The sequence below is a fragment of the Rhinolophus sinicus genome, linkage group LG14 (genome assembly GCF_036562045.2).
Source record: "Rhinolophus sinicus isolate RSC01 linkage group LG14, ASM3656204v1, whole genome shotgun sequence".
NCBI lineage: Eukaryota > Metazoa > Chordata > Mammalia > Chiroptera > Rhinolophidae > Rhinolophus > Rhinolophus sinicus.
Window position 1 is genome coordinate 47,025,877 of NC_133763.1, and position 15,830 is coordinate 47,041,706.

The 15,830-nt window shown below is 46.7% G+C and overlaps 1 protein-coding gene across 1 annotated transcript; it reads left to right on the plus strand.

Annotated features, from left to right (window-relative positions):
• The first annotated feature begins 2,716 nt into the window (after window positions 1-2,716).
• CD2 (CD2 molecule) lies at window positions 2,717-15,566 on the plus strand. The gene is made up of 5 exons (XM_019730615.2): window positions 2,717-2,872; window positions 3,013-3,312; window positions 6,966-7,196; window positions 11,035-11,157; window positions 14,797-15,566. The coding sequence occupies exons 1-5, from the start codon at window positions 2,812-2,814 to the stop codon at window positions 15,105-15,107; spliced, it is 1,026 nt and encodes a 341-aa protein (XP_019586174.2). The 5' UTR covers window positions 2,717-2,811; the 3' UTR covers window positions 15,108-15,566.
• The last annotated feature ends 264 nt before the right edge of the window (window positions 15,567-15,830 follow it).

Sequence of the window (15,830 nt, forward strand, 5' to 3'; positions counted from 1 at the left end):
ACCTATTTTAATGTCAAGGTGTCTATTCTTTCTACGTTTTACAAGAAAATTTAAATTTCAACGGTATTAATCTTTGTCATATATCTTGCAAATAATTTCCCCCTTTTAGTACTGTGTCTTTTAAAAAATTTTTTATGGCTTTTTAACGTACAAAAGTTTTAAATGTTCCATGTAAGATCTATTGATCCCTTTCGTTTTCACAGTTTTTGTTCTGGAAGCCATGCTCATTACTCAAAATTGAATAAGATGTGAGAGGAGCAGAATTAATGTTTCAAAAGGAAGAACAGAAAGCTTCTCTCCACTTGCTCCATGAGAATGTAAGAAAAACTATCAAGAAAGTGGGAGGAAGAGGAGGCAACTTTTCTTAAAAGTTGAGTCAGGTTTTATGATGACCATCACCCCATCGTCTGGACCAGGCCGTGAAAGGCTGGACAGCTGGCTAATGGGTTAGCCACGCACACGCAGAGACACGGGATACTCATGGTTTCTTAGGATCTGTATTTACTTTTGATAAAACATGTGTGACTTAAGTATCCTCTATTTTTAAAAAACTTTTCATTATAAAAATAATAAGTGCTCATTACCAAAATTTCTAACTTAACAGATATTGATAAAGTAAAAAGTGAGTTTCCTTTCAGCCTCCTCAAAATCTAAGTCCTGAAAGGTAAACACTGATAAAAGTTCAGCATGAATCCTTCTAGACTTTTCTCCATGCATACACTAATTATAATACAATAATAATATAATATAACATAATACAATATAATGTAGTATATTCTTACTCTTAGGTCCACTTTATTCTGTTTTAACTGTTATACAATATTTCTTAATATGAATATACCATAATTATAGTTGTTTGCAATTTTTTTATTACAAAAAAATGCTACGGCAAACATCCTTGAACAGAAGTTTTGCACATATAGGCAAATATTTGTGTACAATAGATTTCTCGAACTAAATGTGTAAAGTCAAAAAATATACATATTTTAAAGTTTGTTGGAAATCATCAAATTTCACCCCCCAGGACATATGGATTCACAACCCCTCCAGTACTGTATGAAGGGCCCTATTTCTCCTACACTCTTGTCAATAATGTAAATTATTTTTTCTAATTCTGCCAATCTGATGGTGAAAATCATATTTTGTGGCTATGATATACATATATATATATATATATATATATATATATATATATATTTATTTATATTTCCTTTTTCTTTTTGGTGACATTAGATGTCTTCTCGTATGTTTATTGATATTTCTTCTATAAAGTATTTCTTCTATAAACAGCTTATTTATACTTTTTGCCCAATTTAAAAACTGAGTTTTCTTTTTCTTATTGATTGATGGGAATAATTTATATATCTCGGATATTGATAATTTTTTGTATATATGACTATTTCCTGTCATGTCTTTTCATTTTGTTCACTCGCTCTTTGCCTATACGTAAATGTTACATTTTTATGTAGTCAATTATATCCACCTTTTCTTTATCACTTTTGGATCATATAATATATGTAGGCAGGCCTTCCATACTCAAAGATGTGAAAATGTCTATGTTTTTTAACACTGTTATAGGTTTTTAACTTTTAAAAATTTAATCCAATTGTAGTTTGTTTTTGTGGATGATGTAACTTAGGGATTTGTAATAATCATGAGGTAAATATTCTATTAGGCCTTCCTTTACTTGACTTAATTTCATTTCCGGGGCAACTTTTTGAGAGATCATATCGGTATTTGTACCTAAGTTTGAAACAGAAAACAAGCACAATTTTTAAGATTTTTATTCCCTCTATTCTAAAGAATTATAAAACTGGAAATTTGTTTTGGAAATCTATCTTTGGGTGTAATTTTTTTCTGTGAGTAGATCTCTCTGTGCATCTTTTCTGTGTGTATCCATCAATACATCACTTTCTTTTCCCGTATCACAAATTTCTTTTTTCTTTCTCTTTCCCATTCCTCTCTCAATTTTCTTTTTCTCCGTATCTGTTCCTTTCTTTAATCATCTATAGTGTTAACCATCTCAAATGTTTTTTGAATCATTTGTTCTCGTTGTTTAATAGTATTTCATAGTCTCTCTGCACTTTTGTTTGTTTTGCAACACGTTTTGTTTTTTTTCTTTTAATTTATCTAACTGTGAATTTCAATAGAGTTGTTAACACTAAATGTAAGATTTGGGTATTTCAAGCAGTTACAGCTGAGACTCACTTTATATTTGTTTCTTTTTATCACGAAACAAGTTTAGAACTTTAAATAAAACACCTTTTGAGGAAGAGAAAAAATATCTGCTTTTCTAATTATTTCATATGCATTTATTTTCCAATATGTATAATCATAGAATAAATAGTTGTATTCTGCTGTTCATTTATGAATATTTACCTCTATTTCGATGTGGTCTTGTTAGAGGCTTTATAGCTGAATGGATAGAAGATGGGCTGTGCAGTTGAATTGGGCTCCTTGATAACTAAAGGGTGATCTTAAGTGATTTATTTAGCCTCTGTTTCTGTCTCTTCCATGGGGGTAATAAAACCCACCCAAGATTGTTGTGAGAATTTAAATGTGATAGGAAAACACACTCATGAGTATACATACTTTGACAAAGGACCTTATCAGCAGGGTTGGTTTGCTGTGTGAGTGAGTGTGTGTGTGTGTGTGTGTGTGCGCGCGCGCGTGCACGTTTGTACTTTACATGCTACTATAAAAGAAGCAAAAAACAGAGACACGTGGTTAAGCTCCCAGGGGTGGATTCTACCAGTTTTACTTTAGTTCCTTTTATAAGAGCTCAGAATCACAAGGAAACTAACCCCAAAGATGAGCTTCGCATGCCACATCTTAGCCAGCTTCCTTCTGATTTTCATCTGTTCTACCAAAGGTACGTTGGTGTGTGGGTCTCCATTGTCTCCATGAGAACCTTCTTTGGAGACTCTGAGCTGGGTCAAAGAGGTCACAGGTCAGTTTTCCCTGGCAGTGAGTCTCAAGCCCTCAGTAACTGTCTTGCTTTTTTTTTTATAGGTGCAGCTCCTACAAACATAGTCCTGGGTAAGGTGGGTGATGACATCAACCTGAACATTCCTGAGTTTCAAGTGAAAGATCCTGTAGATGATATAAAATGGGTGAAGGATACAATCAAGATTGCACAATACTCAAGCAGGAAGACACCTTACCAGCGAAAGGAAAAATATCACATATTTAAAAATGGAACTCTGAAAATTAAACGTCTGGAGAGAAATGATAGCGGTACTTACAAGGCGGAGATATATGATCAGGATGGAAAAAACATGCTTCAAAAAATGTTTGATTTAAAGATTCTAGGTAAGTCTTTGTTCCTTAAATTCTTCCATCTCAATATGGGTGCTATTTAGCAAGTTGGGGAATAGCATTTATGGAATGTCCCCTGGCATGACCTTGCCTTGGGGGAGCCCCGAAGGTAATCTAATGCATGCCTCTTACCTCAGTGGAGGCTCCCATCTTGTGGGAGACGTGAAATCCACACGTGGAAATCCACAGCTGACAGAACTTCAAGTCTATCTGCCTAAAATTGTCTCTTTAGTAGTTATTGGAATATGGGCATTAATCACAAGGTGGGCAGAAGGAAAAGGTGGGCATTCCAGGTTGATGATGAAGGGGCAAGCTAGGTGTAGAGTGGGGAAAGTGAGGCTGACTGGAGAGCAGAGCATCTTCCAACTAGAGCGACCATTTCAAGCCAGGATGGCCTGAAGAAATAGTTACATGGCAGGAAAGGGCTGGAAATAAAGAATGTAAAGACGCCCAGCACTTGTTTCTGATCTGCTCCGTATCAGAATGATCCAAGGGAGAAGCTGTTTTTGCTGATCTCTGCAGAGAAGACCCAAGGTGTGGCTTACTTAGTATGTCTGTGCATGTGCCAAGACAGCAGGGGTGCCTACTGCAGACACAGGCAAGAAAACTAGCCAAGAAGCTGTCGCTACAATCTGAGCGCAGTAGAGAGGGGCTGGTTTGTGATTCTTAATGCTGGTGGCACGTTAGAATCAACTGAGATGCTATTAAAAGTTACCAGTGCCCAGGTTCCATCCCAGACCCATGAAGTCAGAATTTTCTAGCATCTAAAGATTCTAATGAGCCGCGAAGGCTGATAACCACTGGGCTAGACTAACGGGTGCCTAAAATGAGGAAGAGCGAGCCTACTAAGCGTCATATGTGGAGAAAGGATGGGCAGGATGGCATGGGTGTGGAGAGAGGGAAGAGAAAGTGGAATGTAAATGACCAAGTTCAAAGCTCAGGGGCCACTTGGTAGAAGGTGATCAGAAATGAGAAGAGGAAACAACACTTGGCTTGGAGAGGAAGGCAGGAAGCCCAGTGTTAGCACAAGCCAGCGATTCTGTGAGCAAATAAACATCTGTGCTTCACACAGGAAATGCTACCAGCAGCAGGGCCCCCTCCTTCGACTGACCTATGGTCACCCTCCAGCCCTGTTCTCAGCACGTGGACCTGGCAGCTTTCCCTCGCCAACAATCCCAGACGTTGTCAGCTCCCTGTAAAGGACAACTGTCCACACCCTAGTTCTCAACCTTGAATGGAGAGTACATTCCAGAAATAGGGTGGGGCTGAGAATGGAGCCAGAAGGGGCCTCTGTTTATGGGCCCTGGGAGCCCCAGATCTCAGGATCCTGCCAGCGTGGGCTCTAGTGCTGTGCTTTGAACGTGAACCTCACATTCACCTCTACTTTAGTATTGCAGCGATAATCGTGGCTACCAGCTGGGTGTCAGGGGCTTTGCCTCCATGATCTCAGTAAAGGCTTCCACCAAGCCTGAGCAGTAGCTGTTATCCGTTTCTTTTCTATAAGGACCCAGAAGGGAGACTTGTCCACAGTCTCACAGTTTGACGGGTGCAAAGTCAAGCTCCAAACCCAGGGCTTCTTTTAACAAGGATGGTGACAGTATTCTTCCCCAAAAAGCTTAATTGGGATAATACAATTCACATACCACAAAATGCACCCATTTAAAGTGAACAATTCAATGGCTTTTAATATAGTCACAGAGTTGTGCAACTGTCACCACACTCAATTTTAGAACACGTTGAGTCCCCTAAAAATAAACCCCCGCACTCCCTGGCCAAAAAACAGAGATCTTTCCATGACACAACAGCCACCTTGCTGTGTGTGTGTGTGTGTGTGTGTGTGTGTGTGTGTGTGTAAATGTCACCCAGCATCTTAACTCAGTTTTGTGATCTGGTCACCATTACTTGCTGCATGACATTGGGTAAAGCTGCTCTGAGTCTGATTTTCATACTAATAATTGCATGGAGTATTCAGTGACACAAGCAAAGACACCCTGCAGTGCCTGGGACACAAGGCCTGCTTGCTCAGTGCCCTTCTCTGTCTCATTGCTTCTCTATGCTTCTGGGGGCTGCTGTCCTGCACCCACGTCTCCTTAATGAGTGGGCTGCTGCTGCTGGCTGAAAAGGCAGTGGAAAGCTCCTTAAAAGCAGATGTTAGTGAAGAAGGAGTGAATCCTTGCAACCTAGAATTGAGGAGGTCTGGCCATTCCCCTTCTAGGAGGCTGTCTCACAGAGAGGCTATGCACAAAGAAATGGCTTTGAGAGTCTGCTCACCTCTGCGTGGTTTATATTAGTGAAATGCTGGAAAGGATTTAAAAGTCCCCAGCAGTTAGAAACTTACTCATTAAATGAAGAACACATCTTTGAAAAAGATGGTGGAGGTGTATATTTATTCATATTCTTAAGGGAAAGAATTTCATAATAGATTACTAAAGGAAAAAAGACAGACTACAAAATCACATGATACTGTTTTAGTTTTTAAAACATTATTTATATGTGTGTATATATGCATAGAAAACATCTGCTAAAGATATACCTCAAAGCATTAGTAATTATTGATTCTGGATAGGGGAATTGTAAGTGTTTTTTTTAAGTCTCGAAACAGTTGTTTTAATCAATTTTTACAATGATTGGATGCTACTTCTATAAATAGAAATGACAAGGAAACTCCTTGACTCCAGACTCTATCTTGTTGTGTGATGTTTCCTCATTCTCCTCATTCTTGGTCACACAGAATCCCAGGATGGGAAGAAAACCAAATATCTGTATGCCTAGCTATTGAGGACAGAAATGAAATTTGGTGGGAAAGTTCATGGACAAGATACTGTTGCTTGGGAGTCGGGGAGGGAGGGAATCATTGAAAAATAAGCTGTCTGTCTGCATAATAAATGGAGAGAAACTGAGTGAGAAAGATGGCAAGTCTAGAGAAAGAGAGAGAAGAATGAGAAAAAGAGCAGAAGAGAAGGAATCGGAGGAGGTCAGAAGTAGTGGACTTGGATTTGCTTCTGACCCATATGATGCCAAGACCAGGCCCTTTGCTTTTAGGCAGACTTCGAATATCATCGTGTCAGAAAAGAACAGGCAATGACTTTATAATTACGAGTATATCAACTCCCACCGATAACTTCATCACCTGACACCTTGCCCAGGGCTTTGTCACATGGCATCCCTGTGACATCGGGGGAGCATGTCTTTCTTACCCTTCCTTATATGAGGTTCAGCGAGGCATATTGGGAGGTCGGGCAGCTTTGGGCAAGAACCCACCCATTTAACCTCTCAGAGCCTTGGGCATTTATTAAGCGATATCATGTATGTATTAGGCTTAAACCTTTTAAACTGCATTTACTTTTGCACCAACCTAATAAAAACATTTTAAGGTATAAAACAGCTCGCGAGTAGTTGATGTGACATATTTTTACTGATATCAAGTGAACTTGATCGAAAATAAATTTGTTCTGAGTGTGTTGTATAAACAAAATAAAATAAGAATGATTTTTGAAAATAGCTGGGGGAGAGGCGGGATTTCTTTGATATTGTTCCCTGGTCCCAAACTGACTCCATTCCCCCCTCTATATATGTAGGTAGGTCTATTAATCATATCATAATCAGACAGTTGCCTCATATGACATCAGTATTTATTTTCTTTTCAGAGGCCGTTTCAAAACCTAATATGTCCTGGAGTTGTACCAACAGAACCCTGACCTGTCAGGGAACGGGTGGAACTGACCCTAAATTAAAACTGTATCAAAATGAGAACCGGGTCAGAGAAGATAATAATATCATCGTATACAAGTGGAGCAACCTGAACACAGTGCAATTCAAGTGCACGGCAAGTAACGACGTCAGTGAGGAAAGCAGAATGGAGAAAATCAAGTGTTCAGGTGTGTGGCAGGTCCTAGTCAGACGTCCCAAGTTCATTTCACAAACACAGCCTGCCCGGCCCACAGCAGAGGTCGGCTGCAGGGCCCAGGTGCCAAATGAGAACTGAAAACACGCCTCCTCCCTCTGGAAACCTTCAAGGGAAGCCTTAGAGGAGAGATGAGGTGGGGTTCTATGGTTATCCATCTTGGTTTTCCTCCCACAGAGTGTAGTATAACCTTAGGCGGTTCAAAAGATCTTCGGAGACAAGGAACTGCCAAACTGCAGATCCAGAAGGAGCTGCAGAGGCTATCTATGCAAACCCCCACTTCCCAGGAAGACAATTTTACATGCCCAAGGTCCGTCAGCTACTCAGTGACAACAATGGTGACACCCAGGGTAGTGATGCAGGAGGGAACAACAAATATTCCTTTCTGGAGGGGAGACGGCCAGCACCTCCCATCAGAGACAAGCATAGAAGGGCCATAGAAAAACATCTGGAGTTAGGGAGGGGGATGGAGGAGGAAGAGCTCGAGGTCAGAGAGGACCATGGACATAGTGAGGCAATATTCTCCTGCCTTAGAGCAGACAGCCCCGCCCCAGGAAGTCTTGACCCTCTAAGACACTAAGTGCTTTCCTGTCACCCAAGCTTGACATCACAGAGGCAGCCTGCTGTAGGAACCAGAGGCCAGGACGTCGGGTCTGGGTCTGTGCAGATGTAGCGGGGTGACCTTGACAGAGTTCCTTCCCTTTCTAGCTGTCAGCCTCCTGATCCACAAAGAAAATGAGCCCCTTGATTCCCAAGGGTCTCATCAGTCTACTCATCTGATACTTTGATTATCTTTCCAGTGCTGCCTGGTCAATCCCCTTGAAAAGGGAAACTGAGCACACAAAATAGTTATTTGGCTAGAGGCCCTGAGTTTCACCAGTGACTATGGCTGGCAGTGACCCTGGGAAGCAGCCCTGGGCTGGTGTGAAGTCAGAAGTAAGGTATATATATTTACATATACTTTGTATTAGGTATCTGTTGCTGCATAACAAATTACCCCACATCTAATGGCTTAAAACAACAAGCAGCAATTGTTTCCCAGATTCTGTGAGTCATGAATCTGGGAGTAACTTAGTGGTTCTGGCTCAGTCTTTCACGAAGCTTCAATGTGGACACTGGCTGCCAGCGTGTCAATCATGTCCAAGCTCCATGGGGCAGGGGTCGGGGGAGGACACCTCCAAAGCTCACTCACGGGGGACGCTGGGCTGCCTGACAATATGGCAGCCAGCTTCCCTCTGAGCAAGCCAAGCAAGGGCAAGAACAAGTTCTCAAGACCAAAGCCACTATCTTTTTATAACTTAATTTCAGGACTCATAGGTATCCCATCCGTTTCTGCCATATTCTAGTGAGGAAGTGATTAGAAGCAACTAATAAGTCCAACCCACATCCAACTGGAGGGGAGACCACAAAGGTGGGCTCCCAGGAGGCGGGGATCTTTGGGGCCATCCTAAAGTTGGCCGACCACACACGTAGACCAGCAACCCTCCACCCCTCACGACTGCCCACCAGCTACCCCTCCACGGCCCCCATTGCTAAGGCACAGTGAACGGAGTGGCCCTTCCTTGACTTCAGGACCTTTCAGGAGGCCCTTAGTTAGAGCTGCTAGAGTGAGCAAATAAAAAGACAGTAAACTGTGTTCCAAATATTGCACGGGACAAACTTATACTAAAAACGATTCATTATTTAGCTCAGCTTTAACTGGGCATCCTGTATTGTAGCTGACAGCCATGTTCCATGTTTATTTTGACGAGACCTCTCCAGTATAAAAATGTGTGTGCATGAGGGAGGCAGGGAGGGCGGGCCTGGGGAGAAGCCGAGGTTCGAAAACTGGAATCTTCGCGTCCCTTACACCAATGGTGCAGAACGGGAGCCGGTCCGGGAAGGGCCACCAAAGAGATGGGAGGAATACCTGGGGTGGGGGTGTTAGGGAGGAAGAGGCTGTTCTTAAAGACCCTTAAAAGGGACCTGGACGTTTCACCCCAAAAGGCCAAGGCAGAGAGGAATGATTTGGCTCAGAAAAGATGAGTATGTACTTAAAACCAAACTACTAGAGCAAGGAACAGGTTTGGATGCACAGGAAGGAGTGAGTGTGCCACATAAACTTAGGGACGAGTTAGTGCCAAGAAGGAATGCAGCAAGGGCTGTGGTTGGCTTTAGAGACGGTGAGGACACAGTTTTGAATGACAGAGCCACAGCTGCCTCTGGGACAAGCTGGAATGTCCCCCTGCAGATCACCCCCAGGTACCCGAGAGGGCCAAGCTGGACAACCCTGCAAACAGACTGTAGGGCGTTCTTGCATTGTTAAGTGTGCCCAACATAAGGGTGTGGCCGTTCCGTGTGAGGCCTGAGAAGATGAGCTGGTGGCTGCACGGCTGAACCCTGTACCCCCCACCCCACCTTGTCCCAGGCCTGCCTGGCCCACCTGGCTCAGACGGGGGAGACTCCAGCAGCCCCAGCCCTGCCTCCCAGCCAGGGGGACCCCAAACCCTCTAAAGGACCCCAGATCGTTTGTTAGCCCCATTTCATAGCCATTTAGGATTGTGTTTTTCTAGAAGCCCCTCTATCTGCAGAGCAGAGAGGTTGGGCAACAGGCAGGCCAAGATGGGTCAGAGAGACTTCAAGAAAGCAAGCAAGGTTTAACACACCACTGCCGTCTGTTGGTTTGGTTTCCCGGCCTCTGGCTTGCTCCTGGGGCCCATCCTGGGCTCCGAATATAAGAGTATGTTCCCAGGAATGTTTGGCTAGAGAAGGGTTTCTTTGTGACGCTGGGCTGAGCTCCAGTTTGTTCTCCAGGTGTATGAATCCCCTGACCCCGGGCCCCAGCTGCTGCCTCTCTAGCTGCCATTGACTCACAAAGGGCAGATGGCCCAGCAGCCCTCCCAGGAAACCAGTGCACAGAGCTCTACTAAGAGCAGGACCTCACCATTGCATGTTCTCTTACAGTTTACAAAGCACTTTCACATTCGTTATCTGATTGACTTTTAACAGCCACCCTGTAATGTAAGTTTCATTGCCTCCATTTTACAAAGCAAGGAGCAGGCTCAGAGAGGCAGCGTAACTTGCCAAAGGTCACACAGCTCTTGCCTAGAGGAGCCTGGAACTCAACCCCTTTTCTCTTATCACTGAGTCATTATTATCCTCATTGCATTACAGCAACTGGAGGTCTGGGAGCTGAAGACAAAGTCCACTGCTGCTGCTAACTCACTGTGTGTCTGATTCTCTCACATGCCAGGGCAGCCTGGGAGGGGGTGCTGGCTGCGAGGTCAGAGGGCTGGGCTGGACAAATGACCCTCAGTCTTTGGAAACTGCCTGGTCACGAAGGTGAGAAACAAACAAACAAATATGGAGAAAGAGGGCAGCCGGAGATGAAATTGGGTAAACAGTGCAGAAACTTTGAGACAAGGGGTTCCTTAAAGGAACCGCTCAGGAAGAGATACTGTGTGTCCTCAGGCAATTCATCCTCCCTCTCTGGGCCTTGTCTGTGAAACTAGAGGGGATGCTAGATGGTCTCCAAAATCCTTCTCAGATCTACACTCCTGTGTTGTTCTCCTGGATGTGGGGAGTGAAGAAGCAGGCATTTTAGTCCAGGGGGGCAGTTCTGCAAGGAATCTTCTGGGGAGCTGAGCCTGGCCCTGTGCTCTTTCAGGACTGACATAATCCATCGCCCTCCAGGAGGTTGGCCTTCGTGCAGCTGAGAAGTCCCATCAGTCTCTATTAGGTGCTTAATGCGGGAGGCAGGAGTCCTTGGCCAGAGTGAGAAGGCCCTCTGCCCAGGACCCCTCCTCTCCATCCCACCTCTGTTCCTCTTGCAGAGCAAGGTGTGAATATCTACCTCATCCTTGGCATATGTGCAGCAGGCGTCATCTTGCTTGTCTTTGTGGCACTTCTCATTCTCTACATCAGCAGGAGGAAGAAACAGCCCAGAAGGAGAAACGGTAAGCTGCCTCTTCCATCTCACCGCAGGCCTGAGCAAAATCCCCGTGGAAACAACTCGCGGGGAGGACACTTGGAGTCTGGCAAGAGACGAATAGGGACGGGTAATTTCAGAATGTCAGGGTTGTCACGGGCGGTTACTGCTTGTTCCATTTTGTGGTTAGCTTGATTTCTGAAAAACACATTCTCAGTGGCGACAACGAGGGAGCTGTGAGAAGTTGAATCCAGCTTGGCTCCCTGAAATCCACTGCCTGAGGGTGGCTCGGTGTGAGGCTCATGTTGAATAAACCACACATTTCTACGTGGGGAGGAAGATGAGCGTCCAAACACCATTTTCTTCAACAAACACCCTGTCCTCTCCCGAGGGGGTGACCCAAGATGTGTTCCGGACCAAGCTCCTAGGAACACGGGTAAAATTTCAGGACATCAGCGACTCACAGGCTTGTTCTAAAACTGGGTGTTTAGACCCTGTTTTCCAATTTGCTGCTCAGCAGGGTTGTATTAGGGCTGAGAGTGTTTCTTCCTCGAATCAGGCCTGTCCGACGAGCCACCAAGAATAAAAAGGTTGGGCCCATAAGTGGGGAGCGGGCTCAAGGAGCATCCAGGTCCCCAAAGCAGTGTGTTCAGATACAGCAGTGCCCCGTTATCCGCAGGGGACACATTCCAAGACCCCCGGTGGATGCCTGAAACCGTGGGTACTACAGAACTATGTTACCTACACTATGTTCCCTACACATACATGCCTATGATAAAGTTTAATTTATAAACTAAGCACAGCAAGAGATTCACAACAGTAACTAATAATGAAATAGAACAATTATAACAATATACTCAAACAAAAGTTATGTGAATGGCTTTGGGGCCGTTATTAAGTAAAATAAGGACGACGTGAACACAGGTACTGCGACACTTCAACAGTGGATCTGAAAATGAACGTGGCTATTAAGCGACTAGGTGGGATGTGTCTCCTGAGTGGATCCACTGGACAAAGGGACGAGTCACAACCTGGGTGGGCGGAGGGGCATGACGTGAGATTTCACCATGCTACTTTGGGACTACGCGCAATGAAAAACTTATGAATTGTTTGTTTCTGGAATTTCCCACTTAATACTTTTGGACTTCAGTTGACCGTGGGTAACTGAAACCGTGGAAAGCGAAACCGTGAATGAGGGGGGACAATTGTAATGGCATATCAGGTGTCTCCGCGGGGCTAGGATAGGGCTGTAGGGACCCCATGCTGCAGGTGGGTCCAGCAGGGGGCATCCAGCCAGCGGCAGGACACGCAGCCAGGAGGGCTGGTCGCTCGGGTTGTGTGCCATCTCAGTCTCACAGTCTCGGAAGGACTGGGTCCCCTCACTCTGCTTCTCTCCTTAGAGGGTCCACTCCCCAAGACAGGACTTGATCTGAACCTCCCCAGCAAGTGGTGGCCTTGGGCAACCTTCGGACTTGGCCTTCTTACTTCAGACGTCTTTCCTCAGGTCTCCTTTAGGCCGCTGGCCCTTGGCCCTAAGTCCCGCCACAACACGGTTCCCAGCATGGCCTCGTGTTTCCACCACCATCCTTCCCACATGCTCTACCCCAGTAGAACAGAATTACTTGCTGAGCCCTGCTCAGGCTGTTCTCTGCTCCCTCTCCCTGTTACAAAGGCCCTTTCTCCATCACCTAAGGGTCAAAGATCACGTATTCTCCAAAGTGGACCTCACACGCCACCCTGTGACAAGGCAATCTCTGCTTTCACAGGCTGAAATGACCAATGTGACAATCCCCTCATGGTGACAAAATAGTTAGTTGCTTGTGCCAGGAGCTAAGCTCTGTAATGTAATGTTATATTCAGTATCTTCTCCAACTTTCCGAGGGATCTTACAAGGTAGATAATATACAGAGGAGAAAACTTACGCTCAGTGAGGTTAAATGATTTGCCCCAAGTCCTGTCACCGGTAGGCTGAGTCAGGACAAAGGTGAGGCAAGCAAGGAGCCCAGGGAGCAAAAGTTAGAGACCCACCCCCTCAGGGTCGACCCTACACAACCCTGAGAGCGAGGGCTTGTTTCACCCTGGTCCTGGCCCTGGGTTGAGCATCCACGAGATGAAACGAGCCTGAAAGAGTTCCTTGGAGCAGACGTTGTGCAGGGGCTGCTGGCACGGGCGTGGCCACTGTCCTGCTCTGACCGGGCAGGCTGCACAGAGCCACAGCTAGCCTTGTCTGTCCATGCCAGCCCGACGCCTCTGCCGCTCGGCCACACCAAACACTGGGGGCTTTTGGTCTGCACCCCTCTGGAGGCCCTGGGCTCTTCCTGGAGACGGACATTTTAATTTGCAGTCCCGCTTACTTGCTTTTAGGCGTCTTGGGGGCAGATTTGTGTCTGAGCTGTCATTGCCACGTAGCAATGGCACCTAACACCTAGAAGAGCAGGAATAGATGTTCAAAGAAGAAATGCACAGGACACTGGGTGAAGAAACTGGTGACTACATGGCCAGGCCACGCCTGCCACGTCAGGGCTGAAAACAGACTCCCCTCTGCCCCACAGCAGGCTGTGTGGTCAGGAGTCACAGGCCTCCGCCCGGCCCCCTGGACATGAGCTTAGGGCACCAAAGCGGGCACAGAGGATGTGTTTCTCCCTTTCTGTGCCCTTTCCTTTGTGTGCTTAGAGCACCCTGGGCTCTCACATGTCTGAACCATGTCGCCTGCCTTGAGCCCTCATGCTGGAAGCCACCTGAGGCCTGGATTTCCAGCAGTGGAGGAAGGCGTGTGGACGTGTGTCACCTCCTGAAGTTACAGGGTGACGCTCAGAGAGGGCCTGCCCTTGCTGAGCAGTGCATCCCTGCAGCAATGTGAGCGGCCGCCTGACCCCAGGGAGAACATGTCCCCCTGCTGTCCTTGGAGCGCTGCAAGGATGGCCCTGGCCACAGGGACAGGAGCAGCTGCCCTGCAGCCCAAAGGAGGCCGGCGGGGCCATGGCACCCTCCAGACCCACCGCAGCTGAGCGTCCTCACAGATTTTCTGTGTGGTTTTAAAGCAGCAAAGGAAAAACAACATTGCTGTGAGGTGGGGGCTTGTCTTCAGGGATGACAGGCACGCAAAGCAGACAATTCCAGGGTGGTGGCCAGGGGAGGGGTCCTTTTCCTGCTAAGCCCCAGAGGATGTGGCTTACTTAGGAATTTCTGAGAAGCTAGTGAGTTTCTAAGGATGGCCGACCTCTTGCGCAGCCTCCAGCCCTCATCAGAATGCGGTTGCATTACGGCAGAGTCGATGACAGGCAGATCTGAAGGAAGTTCATCACTAACATGCTCTTCGCCCACGCAGAGCCCATCACCAGGGCTGTAACCATGAGGTACTCTCAGGGCGCCATCTCTAGGATGACACAGGCAGGCTGTGGGGTCTGAGTGCCCTCTCTGCTCCCGGGAGACCCAGACACAAAGCCCCCCACTTGCCTCCTTGCCTCTGGCTACCTCTCTACTGGTGAGCATTTCTATCTTCCCTGTGCGACCGAGAACCCTTAGAAGGTAGGGGCAGCTTCTGCTTCCTTGTCACGTCCCCAAAAGCAGCTAGCATGGCACCTTGTATAGAGCAGGTCCACTCCATCAATAGCCGCACTGACCAGATCTTGCCAACATGAACTCTTTAGAGGTTTTGTTGTTGCAGGTGAGGAACTGGACATCAGAGCACATAGAATAACCTCCGAGGAGAGGAGCCGGAAGCCCCATCAGATGCCAGGCTCAGCGCCTCAAAATCCAGCTGCATCCCAACCTCCTCCACCCCCTGGTCATCGCACCCAAGCCCCTGGTCATCGCCCCCCACCTCCTGGCCACCGTGGCCAGCACCAGCCTCAGCACCAGCCGCAGAAGAGGCCTCTTCCTCCCTCGGGCATACAAGGTCACCAGCAGAAAGGACCCCCTCTCCCCAGGCCTCGAGTTCAACCAAAACCTCCTCGTGGGGCCACGGAAAACTCATAACTGTCTCCTGGCACAGTTGTCCCCTTCCTCTAATTCAAGAGCTAGAATCCATCCTTTCCCAGGCAGGCACTGTGGGATTCCCACCCCCCGACCCCCCAAGTGTGCCTGGCTGTGTGTCCTACAAAGGAGAACATTATCGTCTCCCAAGCTCATGGGCCATAGCCACACTGCCTCCCTTCTCAGCCACGTGGTCTAACATCTGGGGTCTCTGGCCTCCTCCTAGAGCTCCACCATGCCAGGAAGGGAAAGACAATCAAAATGCCATCGTTAGGATGATGGGTGACCAAGCACAAACTCCTAGAGCTCTCTGCTCCTCCCTGTGTGACATCCAGCGGTCGCTGAGCCCGCACCTCGCTGCAAGCCGCCTGCCCACTCAAAAGACTCTGGGGTTTCTTACATGCCTGGTGGACCCTTGCCCACCATCCCGGGAGTAGACCAGAAATAAAAGCTTTGACTTGACCCCAATGTCCTCTCATTGTAGGAAGGAGCCCAGCCTCAAGCTGCTGCATGAGAAAGTCTAGTTGGTGTGACAGTAGGATCAAATTTGGTCACTCCAGTTCATCTGGGCCACCTCCATCCCCAGCAGAACATGCTCCCCAGGTCTCAGCTGCAAAGCTGGCCTGACAACCCGCTTGCAGATTTCTATAGTGAACTGAAACCTCTATGCACAAACCGCAACAAGAGGCGCCAGAAAATGTAACTGTTTGGGTCTCACTTCCTTGA